Source organism: Anolis carolinensis, chromosome 6, assembly GCF_035594765.1.
Source record: "Anolis carolinensis isolate JA03-04 chromosome 6, rAnoCar3.1.pri, whole genome shotgun sequence".
NCBI classification, from domain to species: Eukaryota; Metazoa; Chordata; class Lepidosauria; order Squamata; family Dactyloidae; genus Anolis; species Anolis carolinensis.
The window spans coordinates 34,952,282-34,976,387 of NC_085846.1; the positions used below are offsets into that span (position 1 = coordinate 34,952,282).

Sequence of the window (24,106 nt, forward strand, 5' to 3'; positions counted from 1 at the left end):
GCGTATCTTTCCGGTGGTACTTGTTTGGTTTGTAGGCTATTAACCTTGAGCTGTTTTGCAACCAGGCTTCAAGTGGTTCCAAAAACAAGATGATTTCTTGCCTATGTGTTTGTTTTATTCCTGGAAATGATATGATTTGAGAGCAGGTTGTATGACAAATGCTTTTAAAATGGAGCAATTTACAGTAAATAGGTGTAAATGCTGGCGCATTCTGGGGAATAGGGAAATTATAAAAATTGAGCTTTCCAGGTATCTTTAGCGAAGTGCCACCCACAATATCAGGATAAAAGGTCAGGAAAATAGCTTGTTGTTATGTTCCTGTACGCTGAAGACGCCAGATTCTGTCAGATTTTGGAAACTAAGCTGAGTCAATCCTGGATAGTGCTTGGATGAGAGACTGCCAATGAACACCATTACAATATGTTGTATTTCAGAGAAGTAATGGGCAAAATGACTTCCTATGAATATTCGTATGATATTCATGGGGTCATCATGAGACGACAGGTGACTTGAAGACACACACACAACATAAGAACAAGTGCTATGAGGACTGTTTCTACTTCTTTACCAAACTCCCATTCAACCTCTTCCCTCTAAACTAAAGGCTCAAATTCCTAGTACACTTAGGAAAAATATGGAACAATTTATCTTTAGTATGTTTGTAGTATCTTCCCTGCTGTCATGATTAGCTGGAGATGATACTATCCCATGTACTAATATTTGTATTGAATGTGTTGTGATTATTGTGAATCTCCGTTGGCAGATTTGCTTCTAGCATTAAGAAATTATGACAGTCTGAAATTTAATGAAACTAGGCAAAGATAGTGTGATCTTTTTCATATCCTTCAAATCTCTACTCTGTTTCCCATTTGAATACCTATTTAAGTGTTCCTTTTCCTTTTACTAGGAATCTCGTCAAGCTGGCCCCTTTTAGGTGTGGTGGATTCAGGTTAGACATGCTTAGCCAGTATGGCGATTGGCCATGCCAAGGAGGAAGGGAGTCAAATTCCAGCAAATCTGGAGAACAACAGATTAGGACGCCCTGTTTCAATTTTTTGACTAGGCAAAAAGAAGCATTAATTGTTTACCTGATCTGAAACTAAAACAGATTCAGCTTCAAGAATTTTGGGACAGTGACTTACAGAGACCCTCACCATGGCCACCCTGGCTGTGAGTCATGTCTGGACGTTATCATCCAAAATAATCTTGTTTTGGAACACTCTAGAAACTGTTGTATCATCCCCGCAACAGCAAAAGCTCTACTCCTGCCAGACTGTCCTTTAATTCAGAGTAAGATTTATCCAGATTGTGACTCCGAGACAGTAACATCTGTCACTTGGAAGATGGGTTTTAGAGTCCTCGCAGCCAAAAGTTAACCACTGTGCCAAGGCAGAGAAAGCATTGCTTTATATTTTGCAGGCCCTGCCTAGATAGTTTTGCTTTAGTTTAGTTTAGAAGCTCAGGTGTCGGCAGTGGCCGAGAGTGCGCCAGCTGCAACCATGCCTCAAAAAGCCTGACTTGGCCACGGTGGTCCATGCCTTCGTTCCATCCAGGATGGATTACTGCAATGCACTCTGCGTGGGGCTGCCTTTGAAGATGGCTTGGAAACTGCAATTAGTGCAAAGGTCAGCAGCCAGATTGCTAACTGGGGCTGCTTATAGGGAGCATACCATGCCCCTACTGAAACAGCTCCTTTGAGAAATTAGAGAAATATCTCTAATTTCTCTAATTTCTAGAGAAATTAGGCTAGCCCCCACCATCCAATGTTTTCGGTCCAACCTAAAAACTTGGCTCTTTAATCAAGATTTTCAATAGGCATAGAGCCCAAAAAGTTTAAAAATTTGTAGACCCAGTGATTTTTCCACTGAAAGCACTTTATATAACTGGTTGACTGCTATTAATTTTATGTCCATAATTATTGTAGTGTCTTATCAATGTTTATTTTAGAGTTGATTGATTTTATTGTGTTATTATTTTGTATATTGATTATGTAAATTATGGTTATACCATTGTTATTGATGTATTTGTATTTTATTTCACCGTCTGTATTGTTACATTATGAGTGCTCTGTAAGTTCCCCCGGGTCCCTTTTAGGAGATGGTGGCGGGGTAGAAATAAAGATGATGATGATGATGATGATGATGATGAGTTTGGGATTTCAAGGCTAGAACAAGAATGGTGGATAGAGTGGACTGCAGAAATAATATTTCCTCTTAGAAACCTGCTTGAGCATTTCTCATAGCTGTTAGAATGGGAGATGGCTCATGCCTCCCCAGGAATGGGCAAACTTCAGCCCTCCAAGTGTTTTGGACTTCAATTCCTAACAGCCAGTAAGCTGGCTGGGATTGCTGGGCAATGAAGTCCACCAATAAACTTATTTAACAGGAACGATCTGTGTCACTTTTCAATATGAAGTGAAATCTCAGAAAAGGCCAAGGGCAGTTTCACACTACATGATTTATACCTGGTCTTCCGCATGTGTGGATTTAATGATTGATTAGATTCATATGTTATCTCTAGACATCTCTAGGTCCTCCAGTGCAGGTCTATGGTCAACAACTGGTAGAGGACCTAGAGCAATGGTTCTCAACCTGGGGTCCCCAGATGTTTTTGGCCTTCAACTCCCTGAAATCCTAACAGCTGGTAAACTGGCTGAGATGTTTGGGAGTTGCAGGCCAAAAACATCTGGGGACCCCAGGTTGAGAACCACTGACCTAGAGATTTATAGAATAACTTTGGCCACATTAACCATACTCTGATGTTTCTTGGGCACACACGTCCCCAGTGTATTCTAGGACATTTTGGGGTGTGGGGGGGAACAGTGACGAGTGAGGGCTCTCTTGGTTGTAGTATACTCATAGTGTAAGTCTATGATGAAATAGGAAATACATTTCCTGTAAACACCCGCCCAGCTGTTGGAAGGGGTTGAGATGCTGCCATTCAGTGGTATAATGCCTAATGTTGCAATTTACCTTTTAAAAAGGCAATTTCTTTAAAACACGTACCTTGCTTTCAAGCCAATTAGCACTCTCAGAAACCTCTAGATAGCAAGCCTCTACGTTTGCCATGTTGAAAACAAAATGAACACCTTCATATAGTTTGTTTTATCAGCATAAAGATCACTGTCATGTCTCTAAATTTCACTGAATGGGGGTACAATATTCTTTCAAAGGCATTTATTTGCAACCACTTCAGTATGCCTTTCCAACAAAATGCCCAGGTAGCATCTACCTGGAAGTATAAATCAACCTCAAAATACAATGTTCACAGTAGACATGCCTGGTTTGAGACACAAATAGTACATTTCCATGTTGCTGCATTTCATTTCTTTAAATCTGCCAGTAACAGATGTCTGTCTGTAACAGTCTACGTTCAATTTTAGTTACGTGCTGTCTCCGCCATTAGAAGCAGTTGCATATGTTACAAATGGCATACAAGTAGTTTAAAGTGTTTTGGCAGAATTGGCCAAAGATGTTCAATTTTAGATCAGAAGCAAAACTCTATAGTTCACAAAAAAGCACATTTGGCAAACCCCATGTGTTTAGCAAATGTTTGTATTATTTGATTTCACTCCACATTTTTTCAGAAGTTTTACTGCCAGGAACAGCAGTAGTAGGATGAATGAAAGGCATTGGTTGGACTTGGGAGCTTTTAAAGGCAAGAGGGTCCGTGTAGCATAGTTTGATCCTGGATCTGGAAACAGAATACCCAAGTTCAAATTCCTATTCAGGAGAGAAATTCACAAGCTCTTGGGGGTTGTTCTGAGGACAAAATAAGTTCAGCTGTCTTGTAATGAACCCTTTAAGAAATCTTAAACACATGAATAAAGCCCCAGGACTGTTTTTGGAAAGTAAGGGGAATTTTCAATAGTTATAGGCATTGTGTTCCAAATGCGCCTCATGAGTAGTGGATACAAAATACTAGTGAATTGGATTGTGGATTGTCCAGAAATAACTTCTTGAGTTGTAGAAGTATCTAGGAAGAGCTCCTTTGCAGAGCCACAAAATCTTTGTGTCTATCCCATTTCAGTACACCCCAGCAAATTATCCAATACAGTAGAGTCCTGCTTATCCAACATAAACGGGCTGGCAGAACATTGGATAAGCAAAAATCTTGGATAATAAGGAGGGATTAAGGAAAAGCGTATTAAACATCGAATTACGTTATTTTACAAATTAAGCACCAAAACATCATGTTTTACAAGAAACTGACAGAAAAGGAGTTCAGTACACTGTAACGTTATGTAGTAATTACTGTTTTTACTAATTTAGCACCAAAACATTGCACTGAAAACATTGCTGAAAACATTGACTACAAAAATAGGCAGACTGCATTCAATAATACAGAACGTTGGATAGGTGAAGGTTGGATAACCGAGACTCTACTGTATTATGTATGATTGTAGCTTCCTCCCTTCACTGCCAACATGGATATATAACGCAAACACATCTTCCCTTCTCACCACTGGCAGTGCTATTCAGATACCCAATAAACTTACAATTGTATAAAATCTTGTTCAAAGAGAAAGAGAGAGAATTCTGCAATTCTTTGGATTCTGGAGGATGTGCTAGTTTTCTTAATAGATCTGCCAGTCTATAATTTATAATTGAGACATGGCTTTGTATGTTCACTTTTAAAACACATGCCTATGGTCAGGTAAGTCACAAGCAAACATACATGGTTTCCACTGTTTACATGATTACATGATATTTCCATGATTACAGGGAGATAGTGTTTAAAATGAACAGACCATTTTGTTGATGAGTCAAGCCAGGTTCCAATAATTTGGCTAAACGCATCTATACATATATACCACCAAGTTAGATATCAGCTTTGCTAATAAACGACACATAAAGGAATAAACAAACTGCTTGTCTGAGACACGTCATCATCTCTTGGCTCTTTCTAACTCTGGTCTGTAGATCGAATACACTGGAGGCGAAGAAGAAGCCGTTGAATCAGCCAGGTCTGCCTCTTCTTGCTCCCTCTGAAAGTTGTAGTGGAAGGAGCAGGGAGGGAAGGTAGCTGTTGCTTGCGGTTGGATTTTCCATTCTTTTGCCTCTTGCAGTAATTGCAGCTTCTGGTTTTTTGGACACTTTGAGCACTGACTTTCCTTCCTCCTTGCCCAACTGGGGGTGGGAGGGGAGTGCTGGTGTCGTACCCAAATCTCACTGCTATTGCTTCTGCCTCTGCTTCCAAAGATGTATCTATATGAGCTGGATGATGACTCTGAGGGGGTGAGTAATGCTTTGGCTGATTTCGGATTATCCTTTTCTACCATTGATGCCTGCCTATTGTTTGCTTTTCTCCCACCTCTGCCCTGTACCGATATCTGGCCATCATCCCTTAGACAGATTTCTCGTTCTTTGTCTAACTCTGACCCCCTCCCTACATTACCCCTTTTCACAGTTTTTTTGGCCCTAAATAATGCAAAAGTACTAGATAGTAATCTAAGACCTTTGAAAAGGATGCTGTATTGTGTTTAATTGTACAGTTTTAACTGTTTTTTATCCTTTTAAAATGTAAGTTTTTAATTGTTTGAGTATTGTTAATATAGGTAGTTTTTAAAAAAGGGTTCTACTTTAATGTTGCATGTATGTTTTTCAATATATTGTAATCCTTTTAATTGGTAAGACGCCTTAAGTAGCAGCTTGAAGATGATAACAATAACAGTAGAACAGCCCTTCCTGGAATTCTTTCAGATTGTGTGGGTGGAAATGAAAGCCCTCCAAGAACCAGCTGAGTAAACCAGAACTCCCTGATCAATCACTTTCCATTCTCATGTGTACATCTGGCAGTCTCTGTTGTATTGCATCAGGAGGTTGTTCTTGGCTATGTCTTTTCCCAAATGTCAATTGGGGAGGTTGTTGCATCTCTCCTCAGCAAAGAAGTGTATTTCATCCAGGTTTTATCAGTTATGACAGGCATATAGTGGAAATATACATTTTGTTATTGTTGCATCTAAATTGTTCCAAAACGACTACTTCTTAAATGCCAGGTGTTGGCAAGCATCAAACTGACATCTGGATTTTGCGAGTTCTGTATAGAGTAAAAACTGGAGTAGTCCCCTGCACTTTTAATGGTTACACAGAAGAGAGAATTTCAACAGAAACTGCTTGTTACCTGGTTGAGTAACAAGCAACACGGGCTGATATTTTCCCTTCTGCACAACCATGAAAGGTTCAAGAGTTCTCTCCAGGTTGCAATCTAGCAACCCTAATTCTTCATTGGAATGTTTCTTATTTCCCCATTCTTGTGACTCAAAGAAGCTTTTGCATGTAGCTTTCCTCTCTGTAGTACAGTGGTTCCCAGCCATTGGTCTTCCAGGTGCTTTGGACTTCAGCTCCCACACTTCCTAACATCTAATAAAGTGGCTGGGATTTCAGGGAGTTGAAGTCCAAAACTCCTGGAGGTCCAAAGGTTGGGAACCACTCCTGTAGTAGAACCAATGAGCAAAGTTCAGTTACAAACATTGGAAGTGAGAATGACATTGAAAAAAGTAGGAAGGTAGTTTTGCTCTGAACCTCAAGAACGATCTGGTTTAGTTCTAACAAGGAGGTTGAATTTGGAGGTTGAATGTTGCACTGCCACAGGAACTCTTTTCTAACCCAACATGCAAGTGCATTTGTTGGATACTACCTTTGCCCTCCTTTGTCTTGGTTTTAATTAGTGGGGCTAAGGGCCCTTCCACACAGCCATATAACCCAGAATATCAAGGCAGATAATCCACAATAACTGCTTCAGACTAGATTATCTGAGTCCACACTGCCATATAATCCAATTTGATGTGGATTTTATACAGCTGTGGGGAACAGGCCTAGGTATCCAGTCTCCCATACCTTTATGTACACTGGAGTGGAAATATTTCTTTATTTTAAAAGTCATTCTTCTCGACAACACACACTCTTGCAATGTAATGTTGGTATGGATTTGGTTTTTGCCTCTTATTTCTTTCTACACTTAGGTGTCCCGGGTCATGTTTCTTATTTAACTGCATGGAGGTACAGTACAACTCCCATATCTGCAGGGGATATATTCCTGGATTTTGCACAGATATTTTGCTGTGGATATTACTTTTAATGGGACAGACAGCAGAGCTTCTGAGATAAGGCTATAGCTTGTACAGGGTCCCTACATGAATAAGTGAAACTGTGGATGGATGAAACCACATACAGTTGGCCCTCCATATTTACAGGTTTCACTTTCGTGGGTTTGATTATTCACATATTTGATTAATATTTTGTCTCTAGGAATCTCTAGATTCTCCAGCTCAATTCTATGGTCAACTTTCATTGGAAGATAAATAGAGAGTCATTCTAGGGCAGTTTACCAGCTGTTACGATTTCTGGGAGTTGAAGGCCAAAACATCTGGGGACCCACAGGTTGAGAACCACTGTTCTAGGGGATCTAGAAGTTCCTAGAGAGAACACTTCTCTCTAGACATTTACAGGTCCTCCAGAATAATTCTCTTGTGAGCCACCATAGAAGTATTCTAGAGAACCTAGAAATTCCTGGAGAGGTGTTCTCACCAGTTTTTTTTAAAGTTTGATGTTTGTTTGTTTTTCAATTTCACTGTGGCCTTGCATCTCTATTTTTTATTACCTGTACTACAAAAATACTACCTATTTTTGACATTAATATTGTAATTTGAAATATATACAGAAAGTCTTTTCTAGTGTGGAGGGATGACTGTATATCAGCTCCGCAAATATAGTAGTCAGTCATACTTTATAAAGGTCTATAACATAGCTTTCCAACCTGTGTGTCACTTGCAGTATGTAGGTGTGTCACGTGAACATAACAAGTAACATCTGAGTCTATGTGAAATCAATAAATCTCATACACACACACACACACACACACACACACACATATAATATGAAAGATTTTCATGAGATATGTTGTGTCCCCATTTATTTTGTTACTGAAATTTATGTACATCTCTCTTATAATGGCTTGGTTTAACCTCAGGTTTGCTAGTACAGTAAACCTGAATTACTGTGTCGTGAAATTATGCATGTCTAGAAAGTGTATCGCCAACATGAAATGTTTGGAAAGCTCTGATCTAGAGCAGTGCATGGCCTTAACAAACGGGTTCAGTATCCCTGAAGCTGAAAACGTAATTTTTTAAAACAATCATCATCTCATAAACAGGTAGCTAGGCTTTTTGTTTGCAGAGTGAAGCTGGCATGGAAACTGCTGGCCTCCGTCCTGCCCAATTGATTGACAACTTTCCCCAGGAGTTCTAGTTCCCTAGAGTTTTCAGCTGAGCTTTTGCAGTAAGCCAAGCTTCCCGACTGGCTTCCTGGGGGGCTGCTAATGAACACTGACCTTTCAGACCCTCACCTGCACCCCTCAAGCTCACTGTGTTCAAGAACAGTTAGAGACTTAATGGTCCATTAATCAAAAGAATTATTTTTTCCTTCCAAAAGAAGAAAATCAAAAAGAAACTAGTAATTACAGGTCTGTATATAAATCTAAAAAATAACACACAGCAACCCTTCTATTTGACAATGTTTATGATGGATTTGTTCAGAAGACAGATTATAACTTTGGGAAATATTACCTGGGAGGAAAACCAAAGTTTCCTAATGGGAAAAACCTGACTGCTGTTTTATTAATAAGTTTATATATTGTATAGCATCACTCACAGTTTTCTTTCAGCATGTGTGTATATTCTTTGGCTCCTCGTGGGTTTTCAAGTATGGTTGAAATTTTGCAACGTTTCTGTGTTGTTGGGAAGGTCGGGGTGAAAAATCATGTGGCAAAAAATTCAAATTTTTTACCTTGAATGTATCCCTTCGCTACACAGCTAACACTCTGGTGAGTCCTCTATAAGGCCCCTTCCACACTGCCCCTATATCCCAGGATCTCATCCCAGATTATATGGCAGTGGAGACTCATATAATCCAGTTTAAAGCAGATAATCTGGGATCCAATCCTGGGATATAGGGTAGTGTAGAAGAGGCCTCAGTGAGCCGCTCACTGGACTTTAGTGGATGTGTTTGGGGTCTTCAAAAGCCACACTTTGGAGCCCCATGGACCACACTCTTCCCACCCCCGGTGTGCAGTACTAGAATATTGCAGTTCTTTGTCTTGGTTTTATTTTCTGACTTATTTTTATAGGAAGGGGGTGGGGTAGGTTTATTTTACTATGTTGCCTGTTCATTAACTGGCAAAATCAAATTCTCTATGCAGAAGCATGTAGTTCTATTTGTAGCAAACATAAAAATAAAAGTAGATTCAATTTGTAATTTAATTCAATTTGTAATTGACCCTCAATTTGATAGATGCCGTAGGTTCTTCTCCTTATTTTCTAGAACATATTATACGCACAGGACAGAGACATGCTCTGAAGGATTACAGATGTTCATGCTGGTTTTGTTTGTTTTTTTCCTTTTGAGGATACATCATTTCCTTTCTATTATTGGCCAGTGCTTATTGCCAAGTAAATATGTCACGGCAACAGAAGCAACTTCCATTTTATTTCTGCAGCCTGGATACCATCATTTCAGTGAATTTAATATGCAAAAGTATCATGCTCAGACATTTAAAAAAATCAGTATTGGGCTCCCCCATTTTTCTCTCTCTCTGATATATCAGGGACACAGATACAATGGTTAAGCACAGACTGGCACAGCTGGAGGTGAGGGAGAGTATATACTCAGTTGGGAACTGGGTTTTGAGAACTGTAGTCCAGAAAAGAAACTTGTAAGTCCTGCAAAGGGTTTTATCTGAAGGCCCCAAGAAGGGTATGAACAGTAGGTGCTGATTTCACTACATTTACTAATTCCAGGACTAATCTTCATTCTCACATTGTCTTTGCTCTTTCTCCTACAACCTTCTTCAGGGTTCTGCAGAGTCCTATACCAGTCGTCCATCTGACTCTGATGTGTCCCTGGAAGAAGACCGGGAGGCCCTTCGCAAGGAAGCAGAGCGCCAGGCCTTGGCACAGCTGGAGAAAGCAAAGGTAGCCACATATTTGCTGGAGATTTTTGTGGGTCTGGGTTCAGTATCTCTGGCAGACACCAAGTTGGGAAAGCCTACCTTGAGAAGTTGGTGGGATGGTTCAAGAACACTGGAGAAAAGATCACTTGTCTTGACTAGCTTCCAGAAGGTGGGAGCAAAGTAAATTCCCAATCGGATCTTTTTGAGGGGCTCCCCAATAGCTATTGTGGCTGCAGGATTCTGGAATGTTTGGTCCAAAAAAGTCACCTTTCAGGCTTTAGGATGGTGTGGCAGAGGTTTCCACCTTACTTCAAGAACAAGTTCTCCAACATATGAGGGAGACAAATACAAAGTCTTAGGCAAGCAAATCATCCCTTGTTTGCCTTAGTTGAAAAAGCCAAAATAATTTGCTGCTTCACTGATACATATTGGCCCAACCCAGGAAAGGTGGAAGCATTTAACATTTGCATTGCACTGATTTATATCCTGCATTGCCCCCCTGAAATGCATATTCTGCCCTCCCTTCTTTCCCTAGATTTCTAGCACTGAAGAGAACAAGACACTGAAAATTAATAACACTATGTTTGCATCCTCTTGGAAACTTAATATTTTTACTTTCTTTGGATGCTTGAACTTTATTTCTAACAACAAGAGTTTTAAGTTACTGTACGACTAAAAATTGGGGGTGCTGCTAAAAAAAAATTACTCTTGGAGGGTAGTATTCTTATGGAGCAGGGCAATGCCCTCGCTATGCCTCCCTTGGTAACTACAATCTTGAATATCAGGAAGTCTGGATTAAAAATGTCAGTCCTGGAATAGTTCTAAAAACAGGCCCCTCTATGTATTCTTGTGTCAGCTATTCTAGGGGTTCAGACATAAAAATAAATGAATGAATGGATTCTAATGTAATCAATCAACAAAATATAAAGCACAGTAGGAAGCAGGAAAAAAATACCACAACAATCTATACATTTTGAGCCTGGCAGCTTTGCTGAAGCTTATTACTATTATTATTATTTGAAACACAACAAGTTGAGTCCACAGCAGACACTCTGCTGGCTGTTGTACTGGATCACACGTCGGACACTTCCCAAGTGTCTAGGACTGTGTGATGTATCAGCGAATAATGCGTGCAGATGTGAGTAGGGTGGTCTTTTGCAGCTGACAAATGGTAATTTTGTCAGCGCCAATTGTTTTTAAGTGCTGGCCAAGGTCTTTAGGCACTTCACCCAGTGTGCCAGTCACCTGGGATTGCAATATCGACGATCCATACTTTGTTTCTTACTTAACACAATTGTTAGATTAGGAGTATTGTGCTCCAAATCTGTCAGTCTGAATTCAGAAGTCCCAGAGTAGTTTTACGTGTTGTTGTTGTTGTTGTTGTTATCCCATTTTATCTCTCCCAAAGGAGGCTCAAAGCGGCTTAACCTATAAGCATTAGCATACAACCTGAGTCATTCAGTGTTAACTTACTTCATTGACTGTTAACAGAAAGATTGCAGGATTCAGAATATGAAGAAAGGGGGACTACTTTGTGACCTTATACAAGTCACACTCTCTCTGTGTCTGAGGCTGGGAGAGTATGACTTGCCCAAAGTCACCCAGAAGGTGTCTGTGCTTGAGTGGAGGTTTGTACATTGTTCTGCTTAAGTCTCTTCAACACTCAAACCACTACACTGATCCTTTTAAAAAGTATAGTAATAGTGTGAATTTAAGGACTAGTATTTCTTTGGATCCCCTTGAATATTTGCTTGTGCTGTGAAATAACACAAACAAATATTCAAAGAGATCCAACGAAGACAAAGTTCTCAACTCTCCCCATGGGAGAGATAGTGACAACACCCTATCTTTTGTACAAACTCTATTTCTATGGTTTCCAGTGACTGCCATGACAGTGAAGCGGTGAATCTCCTGTGTATTTTGAAATTTCAAGGTGCTATCCAAGGTCCTGAAACTGTTTTGTGGTTAGCATTTAGCACGTTGGATGGCTAAGTTGAAGTTTGCCCCATTGCCTTCAGAACTGCCATAGTTTATGACTTTTGACTATGTCTCTGCTGGACTTCAATCATCTCGCTCAGGGTTCTTTTCCTTATTTCAGTGGTTCCCAAACCCTTGTTCTCTTGGTATTTTGGACTCCCAGAAGCCCTAGCCAACTAGTCAAGTGGTCAGGAATTCTGAGAACTTCAGTGAAAGACATCTGGAGTGACAAAGTCAGGAAATCACTGCAGTGTTGCTTCCTTTTCAAAGGAGGAGATCACAAACTCTTTGCCCTTCTTGGTTACCCAGGCATGGTTTTCACCATTACTGCTATGTGAGTGACCATCAGATCACAGTTATGCCCCCCACATTTACGCTCACCACACTGGTCCACAACTTGAACATCCACAACTTTCTGGCCACGGACAGGTGACTGTAGTAAAGATTAGCAAGATTGGACTAGGAGCCATTTAGATATGTTGAAGAAAAATTCTAAATGCCAAGAAATGTTTGGTTTTCACTCTTGGAAGAACATTCTTACTGAGAGAAATCAAACAAACTTAAGGGTTTGATAGAGATAGGCGCTTCCATGCTTCTATATCTCCTTGGTCATCATACAATAATCCTTTGCCATTTCTACTTTTTCTACCATTACATGATTCAGTGCTTGATACTCTGTGTTTCCTATCAATGAAAATATTCCTGTCTTATCTAATCAGCTGTCATTTCTTCCATGAAACCCACTTATCACAACATCTTCAGTACAATGTATCTTCACCAGCAGTACCGATAACTTCATCAGGACCAGTTTCTTAGTGCTGTAACATCTTCAGCTCCATCGGTCCTGATGTCCCCTCTACTAACTACGTCATCATTCTACATTTATTACCATTTGACTCCTACTCAAAGTTCAACCACATAGTGAGTAGTGTGGTCTATAATGTAAACATTTGGACAGTGACAGTGCAAGCTCAGAAAGGGGGCTGGACACTGTTAGATTTCAAATCCATTTATCTGGATCTGAGTGATAAATATGAGAAAAAGAAAAAATACAATAGGGAATTTGGATCTGGAGTTCATGTAATTTGTTTTCCTCTGCCCACAGATAGATTACTTTCAATAGTATCTACCCAGCTGTTGAGAATAATTTGGAGAAGAATTAGAGCATCCACACTTATAACCTGAAGCCTGATCTCGTTTCATCTTCTTGCTTGCAAATAAATCAGAGTAACTTTTAAGGGGCAAGCTGTACATTTAATAATAGCATGTAGTTTAGACCCCAGACAAGGTCCTTCTATCTTTTGGTACACTAAACCTCTGTCAAAAGAGAATTGACATTCTCTTATGACAGCCTCTATTAGTCTCTATAGGAACCCCCGGTGGCACAGGGGATTAAACAGTGGAACTTGCTGACTGAAAGGTTAGTGGTTTGAATCCGGTGAGGTGAGCTCCCACTGTTAGCCCCAGCTTCTGCCAAACTAGCAATTCGAAAACATGCAAATGTGAGTAGATCAATAGGTACCGCTCCAGCGGGAAGGTAACGGCACTACATGTAGTCATGTTGGCCACATGACCTTGGAGGCTTCTATGGACAATGCTGGCTCTTCGGCTTAGAAATGGAGATAAGCACCAACCCCCAGAGTCGGATACGACTAGGCTTAATGTCAGGGGAAAACCTTTATGTTTACCTTATTAGTCTCTATTGTAATTCCTGGTGATCATGCAATACAAATGTAATGATAAAGGCATAACTAAGCATTTAAGATGCCTTAAATGTTAGTGATACTTTAAGTATCTTCCCTCTCAGTAAATCACCAAACCTTGAGTGATGCTAGTGGCAGCTCTGAAAAAAAAATCAACAGACTTGAAAATCAACAAACCCCTCAGATATAAAAGCCAAATAAAAAGTTCTGAGCAACCCAAATGTTTGAAAATCTTGCATCTACTATAGACAAAAAGATACTTCAATTTGTGTTTTGTATCTGAAGTATGTTTGTGCTTTAGCAAGACATCTGCCACAAAATTCATTTTGGAAAGCCCCCCCGCCCCCGCCCCCCCGCTGCTTTTTGGATTCTTTCAGATCTTCCAGATCTATACAGTCATCTATCTTGTTGCTGTTTTTATGTGCTCTGACGTTGACTCTGACTTATGGCATAGTGGGAACGTAGGCTTTCCTGGCAAGATTTAATTCAAAGGAGCTTTACCATTGCTGCCTTGTTAAATTGGGAGAGTGTGATTTGCCCAAAGAGTATTCCAAAGCTGAACAGGGATTTGAACCTTTGTCTCTGGAGCCCTAATACAACATTCAAAGCGCTATATCATGCTGGTTCTCTCAAAATAGAATCTATACTTCATGTAAAGATTTCATTCAATTCTAGTTGTAGTTTGCCCTCATCTAGGACAGATCTAGTTTAATTAACAGGGTATCTCATGGTCCCATCCCTGCCTGAGGTCCACTTCCACTGAAATAGCCACAAACTTTGTGTCTTATGTTTTGTTTTGTTTTTGCAACTGACTTTGGCCCACAAATGTCTACAAATTCTTAGCTGGCCACACACCAGTGAATTAATTTGGCTGATGGCATACTAACACTTTATCAATGCAGCAGACTGAGAAATGAAGAGAAGGCTTCAATTCATTATTATGTGAACGGATCCATTAAGCACTCCTGCAAAAGCTAAGGGATTGGCAAGCCTCGAGCCTTTCATATAGTACATAACGCTATGGGCCTTACTGGTATTTAGCTAATTCTGTTTTTCTCAGTGTGGGATGCTTTGGGTACACAGGCTACATCTGTCTGGAGGACTGTGGGAGGTACTGTCCAATAGTCCAAAAAGTAACATTTTCAAATTTTGTAGAGGGAACATTCCACACTGGGGGGTGTCAAAATGAATGCCTCCTAGATCTTGCACTTGATATTTCTAATCCTTAGTTAGTTCATGCCCTAGTCAACAAACCTTCCTGCCTTCTGTGGCTCAATATACCATTCTTTGGCAGCAGCCCTGAAATTATAACAGATGCAATTAGCTAATTAAGTCTCCTCGTTTCTTTTCCCTGTCAGCCTCCCTGCTCTTCCTGGCTCTCGGTGTAGGCAACTGGTCTGTTGCCACAGCAGTCTCTCAAATTAAGATGTCTGAGCCGTTTTGGTCACTGGGATCCAGTCCAGTCTCCTTGCTGCCAGTGGTGGGGAGTGGTTGGCACCTAGACCAGCCCTAGCTCTCAGGGCTTTGAGCCAGCAAGTTCCATCCTTTGCCTTGCTCAGCGGCTTTTGTAAATATATGTTGACTGCCGTCTCAGGTTAACTGTGGGGCCTGATGGGGAGGGCAAGGCAGTCTGAGGCCTCCCTGATTCAGGTGGGATTTGAGCCAGGAATTACTGAGTTCTTTTCTTACCCACTTCTCCTTGATATTCTGCCAAGCAACACCAACAGCAGTGTTGAAATCAGCCTTTTAAAAAAAAACACCAACAAATAAGATGCACATTTCCATGGACTGTATCACACTACAGAATAACAGCAGTTTTTTTTAACGTATTAGAAGTGAAATAAGATTATACTTCAACTTGCTTCTGGTGTGAGAGAATCGGCCATCTACAAAGATGTTGCCCATGGGATGACCAGATGTGTTGCCATCCTGTGGGAGGCTTTTCTCATATCCCCATATGGGAAGCTGGGGCTGACAGATGGGAGCTCACCCCATCTTGCAGATTCAAATCATCAACCTTCAGGTCAGCAGTTCAGCCAGCACAAGGGTTTAACCCATTGCGCCACTGCAGCTCCCACAACCACAGTTTGATACCATATTAACTGCCTCATCTCAATGCTGTAGAGTTCTGAGATTTGAGATACCGGTATTTACTCTTCTCTGCCAGAGGACTTTGGTGTCACAGCAAACTAAAAATCTCAGGATTCCATAGGCATAGTGTCAAGCTACTAGAAATCTGCAGTGTGGATAGCATCACCACAATTCTGGATATTTTACTCTTTGGAGTAATTTGGCCTGTGGAAGGTTAAAATGTTATATAGAATACTGAAGCAGTACCACCAAACCCCTGCACACTTAATTTAGACCTGGAACGTGGAAGTGTTCTTTCTTTCTTTTCATTTTTCCCCTGGACCAAAACTCCCAGAAAGTCCCGGAAACTTAAGTCTATCCTCCTCTCCCGTTTCTTGAGGTAATGAAATGCAGTTTGAAGCAGCTGAAATAAGCTGAGTTTAAAAGCAGAAAGTGGGAAAAGGAGAGAGAAATTGGGACATTTTATAAGCTGCTGAAAAAGTGGACCAACTGAGGATTAATTGATAATGTCCCTGCCAAATCAGGACAGTCATGCAACATCTCACCACCCACCACAACTGCTTCTTTGAACAGACATTTCACGCTGCTTCATAGTAGTGCCTGCCCTGCCCAACTATTTTCATAGTCACAAGGCCTCTAAGGATCATATTTGCTTGTTCCCCTGTTTCTGCTTGACTTACTTATTATCTTTTAAAACTAAATATTATATCCCTGATCTGTGGGACCAGTATCCATGGTTTCAGTACTCATGAGATTGTACTGCATCATGTTTTTGTTACTGCTGAGATTATGTAGATTTTTTTCATCCTTCTTTAAAAAATAGATTCTGGTAATGTTATGGAAGTAATTTAGCATTTGATCTCCCTCTTGTTTCCCTTATCTTAACAAAGGCTCATGTGTATTTTGCAGACCAAGCCTGTGGCATTTGCGGTGAGGACAAATGTGGGTTATAATCCTTCTCCCAATGATGATGTACCAGTCCAAGGCATGTCTATTTCCTTTGAACCCAAAGATTTCCTTCATATCAAAGAGGTAAGTGCAGTAGATGGGTTCATCACCACCATGACTATTATCTTGGTGAGCTCACGTACTGACAGTACTGAGCAAACACATACAATAGCCTTCACAGAATAATACTCTAATGGTTATCTCATCATATTCTTCTTTCTTTGTCTACTTTTTATGGCACATTTTTCTGATGATGGTCATCTCTGTTCCAGAAATACAACAATGATTGGTGGATTGGACGCCTGGTCAAAGAAGGCTGTGAAGTTGGCTTCATCCCTAGTCCTGTCAAGTTGGAAAACATGAGGATGCTTCAGGAACAAAAGATGCGACAACACCGGCTTAGTTCCAGGTGGGTTTGGTGCTGAAGGAGGAGAGGGCTTGGGAGGAGAAGGAGACTATATTACCGAAAATCTTCTGTACCTCATGACTGGTTGCCATAGCTCAATGGAAGAGTGTATGGTCTACATGTATAAATCCCTAAATGCAGTCCTTGGTGTCTTCACTTAAAACACAGTTGGGGATCCTATGGTACTCTAGTTGTAGAGCAGCTGCTCCCATGATCCTTGAGTGCCGGCTATGCTATTTATTTATTTACAGTATTTATATTCCGCCCTTCTCACCCCAAAGGGGACTCAGGGCGGATTACAAAGAACACATATATGGCAAACATTCAATGCCAACAGACAAACAACATATATAGACAGACACAGAGGTATTTAACATTTTTTTCCAGCTTCACGATTCCGGCCACAGGGGGAGCTGTTGCTTCACTGTCCAGTAGTGGCTGCACTTCCTCATTCCATTCCTCATGTTTTGCTGGCAGTTTTATGATGTTGTAAATTAGTTAAATTAGCCTCCTGCATAAAGCGTACCTAAATTTCCCTAATTGACAGATGCAACTGTCTTTCGGGGCTGCATAGGTCAACAGCAAGCTGGGCTATTTAATGGTCGGGGGCTTAACCCGACCTGGGCTTCGAACTCATGACATCTCGGTCAGTAGTGATTTATTGCAGCTGGTTACTAGCCAGCTGCGCCACAGCCCGGCCCATTTGCTAGTGGGAAATGATGAGAGTTTGAGGCCAGCAATACCTGAAAGGTTCTGACTCTTGAATTGGAAGTTGTCTTCCTGAGAAACTTGAGAGCTGTCATTAGCAGCTTGGAAAGCATGGGTGAGGTGATGGTGGAAGTATCAGCAGTTGAGCTTGAGTCCAACAGTGCCCAGCAGCTCCCTCGATCAAGCTTTGAAGCAGCACTCATGGAAGTAGCTATTATTTCTCAGGGTCCTTCTACACAGGCTGAAATCCTGAGAGAAACCAGCATTTTAAATGCCTGGAAATCCAGATTTACTCCAAATTAAACCAGATTAGCCTGAGGCGTCGTTTGGACACCTCAGGCTTATCCGGAAGCAATCATGCGCCTTAGGCCTTTGTAGCTGGGGTCTCAGTCTGCAGAACAAGTGCAAGTTTCTCTGACCAGGTCCACGAAAACTGTTTCAGCTTTTGTGGATCTGCAAAAAGAGAAGTCTTAGCTGTACAGGTCCTTGAGAGTAGCTGAGAAAAGCAGCAGCAACAGATAACATCCATACATTTAAGATTAAAGGAACTTAGGGATGGCACCTTGTTGCTGGCTGCAACATCAGTTCTAGAAGCGACAACCTTGGACTCTTACTATCTTGTGTTCCTGAACCCTGAACTCACCTTGGACCTCGGCTTCTGGATTCTGATTCAACTTTATATTCTGGACACACTGGTAATTGGCTTATTATGACCCTGGAATGGACATTTGGTTTCTCTATAGTGTTATCCTGTTAATGTTTGCACCTCTGTTGGACTATCGGCTTGATCTTAGACTGTTGATTAATGCTCTGCTAGTACTTGGGGTCGAGGCTTTTGACAAGAGCAAACTTCTTCAACCTGGTTCTAGGTTCTTCAGGGCGATTCTGTGGTCATGTGCCACAGATAGTGACCATAGAGTCATCCTGGAGAACTCAGAGATACCTAGAGATGTGTTCTCTCAGGTTAAAAAAAACTTTTACAAAATTCAAATCTTTTTCATTTTCATGGGGTCCTGCACACCTAGTCCTCTCAAAGGTGGAAGGTCTGCTGCAATTCAATTCAGTGGTTCCTTTTTCTAGTCTTCCTTTGTCATTTCCTTATCATACCCTCACATGAAGTTTTGTGATGAAGTCCTTGGCATTTGAACTGTTTTGAAACTAGTTTCTAAGTAACTTCTGTATGTATTGTAGATATGCTGGATATTTCTTCGAAAAGATGTACTATAAAAATCGGAAGAATTCTCTTTGGAAAATTAATCACACTGGGACTAGACCAGTATAATATAGCAATACTGGGAAGATCAGAATTTTGAAAAGGACCATATGAATCAGATTTTGGAAAATATATTTTTGGGACTACAGTTTCCAGACTCGTTCTGCCAGGATATCCCCTCAGAACAACTTTTCAGAATTCTGCATAGAATCTTTATTGGTGAAGAAGGCATAAGCCCTATCTACACTGATGATTTAATGCAGTTCAAAACTAGCTTCGAACTGCAACACCAGACAACAAACTCCCACAAAAGCATGTGAAAGAAAGCCTTTAATGTGCATTTATGCTCCATGGTTTGTGTAATCACTGACCAGGCCTCAAGCTGGTTCCAGGATTTTCTGGGTTAGTGCCAGTTCCACAGTCTGGAAATTCTTTCTCATCTCTGACATTAATGGCTCTTTCTTTTTGCAGTAAATCAGGAGACAATTCCACCTCTAGCCTGGGAGATGTGGTGACAGGCCCCCGAAGACCCACCCCACCTGCTAGTGGTAAGGCTACTTCTACCCAACAGAAAATGGTGTTGTTGCCACCATTTCCACTCTCTTTGTGGAATGAGGAGATCTTGAAGCATCGAAAGGACATTGCTCACTTTGCATCTTTGTGGTCATATAAATGGAAACATCAGAAAAAGGGAACCCAGTTTTGAGTAAAATGCATCAAGCTAGAATGTAGATGAGGAAGTGTGTGCTCCATATCTGAATAGTCGCCACGTTTTAAAAGGAAGGGGAAAAACTTTCCACCAAGTAAAAAGATCACACATCAAGGAAACAGAATGTAGCCCTGTGCCAATTTCCTACTGTTGTTGTCGTTCTTTAACATTTTCAGAGATGTTTGAGTTTGGCTTTTAATATAGGGGATATTCAAACATATCAGTCTCACATCTACCCCTTGAAAAGGTGGAATTTTCTCTGCCATTTCAGGATTCTACTACTTGAAATGGTTATATGTATATACACCCAACCTAAGCCCAATTCAATAACCAGATTTTCTGAGCAGCTCTATCGCAGATATCATATCGCCATATTCTCTCTTCCGTACATGTGCCACATACTGTGGAATTTGTGTAATAATTCCTTTTGAGGACTACAGTTCTCAGAATCTACCAGGGGATTCTTAGAGTTCTGATATAAAAATAAATCCCACCCCAGTGGAATTTCTGTTTTATTTATTTTAGTTCTGATTTCATTCTGCAAATCGTTTTGAGTTTTCTTCCTTTTCTGGTGATACTTTTTCATTTGTTTTTCTTCTTCTTTTCAGTTTGTACTTTCTCTCTTTAGTTGTTTTCTTTTATTTTCTGTTCTCCCCTATCTTTTATTTCCTTCTCTTCCCTTCCCCTCTCCTCCCAGGTAACCTGGAGATGACTAACTTAGCTTATGACCCAGATGCCCTTGAATTAGAGGAGGAGGAGGAGGAGGCAGCAACTGAAGAGAACCAGCGAACCCCTAAGTCTAGTGTTAGCAGTGTCACCACGCCCCCCTCCACCACCAAGCGCATCCCCTTCTTTAAGAAGGTAAAGGTGCTGCCTCACTCATTCGCCCACACTCGCTTGCTGTTGAACTCAAATTATGCCTGCTGTGTGTGGGTCTTTTCTGCTTGGAGATCAATCGCTTGTGTGTTGTGGGACTGAGGTGATGGGAAAGACATGTTCTAAGAGTATATTTGGCAACAAATCACCTCTTGACAGTGTTGCACCCAGAGCACCTACCATAGGATGTTACATTGTAGGTAAAGGTAAAGGTTTTCCCTGACATCAAGTCTAGTAGCATCTGACTCTGGGGGTTGATGCTCATTTCTAAGCTGAAAAACCGGCGTTGTCTGTAGACACCTCCAAGGTCATGTAGATGGCATGACTGCATGGAGCGCCGTTACCTTCCCATTGGAGCAATACCTATTGAACTACTCATATTTGCATGCTTTCGAACTGCTAGGTTGGCAGAAGCTAGGGATAACAGTGGAAGCTCACCCCGCTCCCCGGATTTGAACCGCCAACCTTTCAGTTAACAAGTTCAGCAGCTGAGCGGTTTAACCCGCTGCGCCACCGGGGCCTCCTTGTAGTATTACATTGTAGTGTTACATAGTAATGGCCTCCTAAAGACAGTGGGCATCTTGCTAGAAAGAGGCCAGCTTGAGCCAAGTCTTGATGAAGAGGGAAGAATAAAGATATCACCTGCATTGCGTTTGTTGTGCATGGAAGCATACAAAGCACAAGAATGGTATGTTCCAGTGATCGCACATTTTCCATATGTTTATGCATTAGAAGATGCCTTGATAATGGTAAACAAAAACTCACAGTCTCATGTAAACCTTGGTGGAATATTTTTGAGTCCTCTTCCCTGCCTTTCCTTCCTTACGCACTTTGGGAATGCAAAGATCAAATGGTTCCTTCCATGGAAAGGCCAAGAATGAAGTGTTTCCAGTGGTCCTGATCTTTCTCTCATCCCTTCTGCCCAATACAAACCTCTGAAAGCCAGCTGGTTTCAATCATTTTCATGATTGAAACTGTGTAAGTGGTATGTTTCATTCATTCCCTGCTGTATGAGAACTAGCCATGATAGTAGTTCTTCACCATATGAATTACAGCATGGAAAACAAGTGAATGAAACAGTCAAATGATACCCTTTCTCCAGATATGGGTCTGGACATATTGGTGGGAAAGGGTATCATTTAATTGTAATCACAGTCTTCCTATTATAAGCACAAATATGGGATCTTCTACAATCTTTCCCACTCTATTTAAAGGAGGCAATCTTAACTGGGCAACTCTTACCACCAACATTGCATCCAGTGATATACCCTCCTTTTCTCTTTGGGGACAAGTCAGAAAGAAGAGGGAGAAAATAGTCTGGACATTGATTACTAAGCAATCTTAGGATGCTGGAAGGTTAGTATGGAGAGGAACAAACTACATGTCCCACTGATAAGCCCAAAAGAAGAAAGGAAGGCTGTCCCTTTCTCTGCCAGCTTCTTGTCTCCACAAATTCATCTGCTATGGGCTCCATCCCTATGTTTACAATGGGCTGGAATACTGGGTGATGGGGAAGGAGACTTTCAAACTCAAGCGTTTGCAGGGAGTTTCAGGGAGAATTCCCTTAATCTCCATTATGACGTTCTACATCTCAAGAACATGCCGGAATGGTGAAAGGTCTGAGTGTCAGGATATGGATATTGCCTATGACTGTGCCCGTAATATGAGATTGGCTTAGTGATTCATAAACTGGAATTTCAGGGGGAATCCCTTTCATCTCCACTGTGACATTCCATATCCCAAGAACATACTGGAATGGTGAACGGTCTCAATGAGGCTGTTGCTTCTGACTGTCCCAGTAATATGATATTGGCTTAGTGATTCATAAACTTGGGCTGTCATGAACAGTTAAGTCAATCATACTGAGCCAGCAGAGCATGGAGAACAGGAGGAGATTTCAAATCCAGTGATTTGGAATTAGAGGTTCTTTCCTTTGAAAAACCCTCTTCCATTTTGGGGAAGGAATTTGTCCCCCTCTGGAAAGCTACCGTTCTTCCACTTCCCTCAGCACTAGTGGTGCTTCCTCCACCCTGCCCCAATCCTATGCCTGCCTGTGCTTCTGCTGGAATGAGCTGTCAGTAACACGCATGCCTTGTTTGTTTTTCTCTTGCCTGTCCCTCTTTCTCCTCTCCCTCTGCGTCCTGGTCCCCTCCCCACCCATTAATGGCAATCACTGGACATAGCCAAACAGAAGCAAAAATCGGTAAGTAGGCTTATGACATATCAAGATTAAAAGGTGGTGGTTGTCTTGGGGGTCCTACATTTTGCCCATCCAGTTAGTGGCCCCAAGAATATAGCCTTGAAACCCCAAAGCTTGAACACTATTATTTCTCCTTGTATTTGCCTCTGTTTCTTTAAAATGCATTCAGCTTTGGCTGTGAAGGTCTAAGGTTTCCATTCTTTTCTCCGTCCAGCACTCAAGGAAGTGTCAGAGTTGGACATAAATGGTTCCAACCTTAAGCCTCCTTAAGGAGCCCTTACATCTTTTGACCCATTTCTCTGCACCTATCCATCATGATTGCAACATGAAGGTGCTGGTTCCCCTTTGTTTCAACATTGCAGTTTAATAAATAAAATTATTATGTTTGTGTTTTTTTAATGAAGTGGTGCCTGCTTACAGCACAGAGGTTGTATTGATCTTGAGGAAACCTAATGCCTTCTTATCTTCCCCCTTCCTCTCAGGCTGAACATGTGCCACCCTACGATGTGGTTCCTTCTATGCGGCCCATCATTCTTGTAGGCCCATCCTTGAAAGGGTATGAGGTGAGGACTATGGAGTGGGAGTGTATGCATAGGGCGGGAAGCAGTGGTGCTGAAGAGGTTGACTTTTCAGGGTGGTAATTGTAAGCTGGTTCTTCTCCCCATCTTTTAGTCCACCACGCAAGTCCTGTTACACATCTGTCAGATAGTTAGATCAAAATATATCACTTCACCATGGCTCCTCCCAGTGTTTTGAGCCGCCTCTCACATGCCATATTCCAAAATAGACTGACTCTTCTAGCCTTACCTTGCTAATAAGAGAAGAGCAAACCACAGACCACCTACTACAATGCAGTCTGAACCCTGCCACATGCACAATGGAGGACCTTCTTATAGCAACACCAGAGGCACTCCAAGTGAACAGCTACCTGTCAAAAGACATTTAGTATGATGCCAAGGTTTTTTTAACTTTGTGTTTTCTAATACATTACAACTTGTACCCTCGGTTCACTTCTGACATGAATAATAATAATAATAATAATAATAGCCGCAAGACTCTGGATTCTTCTGCTCTGGAGTATCTGGTCTGAATGTTTAGAGGGTACAAAATAATGGAAATGCTTGGGAAAATTCTGGAGTGTTTAGTAGCTACTGGGGCTCTCTGTTTTGTTATTTCTATGGCATATGCTTTATTCCGTAAATCCTTCCAGTTAGGCTGGCCCTCAGCTCCCTCCTGGAAACCTGGAATAGGAGATGGGACTCTTTTACACTACATGCTTAGAATGCTGTGAATCCACTTTAGCTTCCCCAACTTCATCCTTTGAAGT

The 24,106-nt window shown here is 41.2% G+C and overlaps 1 protein-coding gene across 5 annotated transcripts in view; it reads left to right on the plus strand.

The window, feature by feature from the left end:
- cacnb1 (calcium voltage-gated channel auxiliary subunit beta 1) overlaps positions 1-24,106 on the plus strand; it is a 73,551-nt gene that overhangs the window by 33,936 nt on the left and 15,509 nt on the right. For 2 of the 5 annotated variants that reach the window (XM_008113321.3, XM_008113319.3), the window contains exons 3-8: positions 9,851-9,970; positions 16,629-16,751; positions 16,940-17,076; positions 19,466-19,542; positions 20,401-20,564; positions 23,262-23,342. In XM_008113321.3, the coding sequence (XP_008111528.1) occupies positions 9,851-9,970; positions 16,629-16,751; positions 16,940-17,076; positions 19,466-19,542; positions 20,401-20,564; positions 23,262-23,342 (702 nt within the window). Of the gene's footprint in view, positions 1-3,364; positions 5,238-9,850; positions 9,971-16,628; positions 16,752-16,939; positions 17,077-19,465; positions 19,543-20,400; positions 20,565-22,762; positions 22,783-23,261; positions 23,343-24,106 lie in introns of those variants that run through there. The other 3 variants (XM_062958087.1, XM_062958088.1, XM_003222551.4) reach the window with 3 other exon arrangements.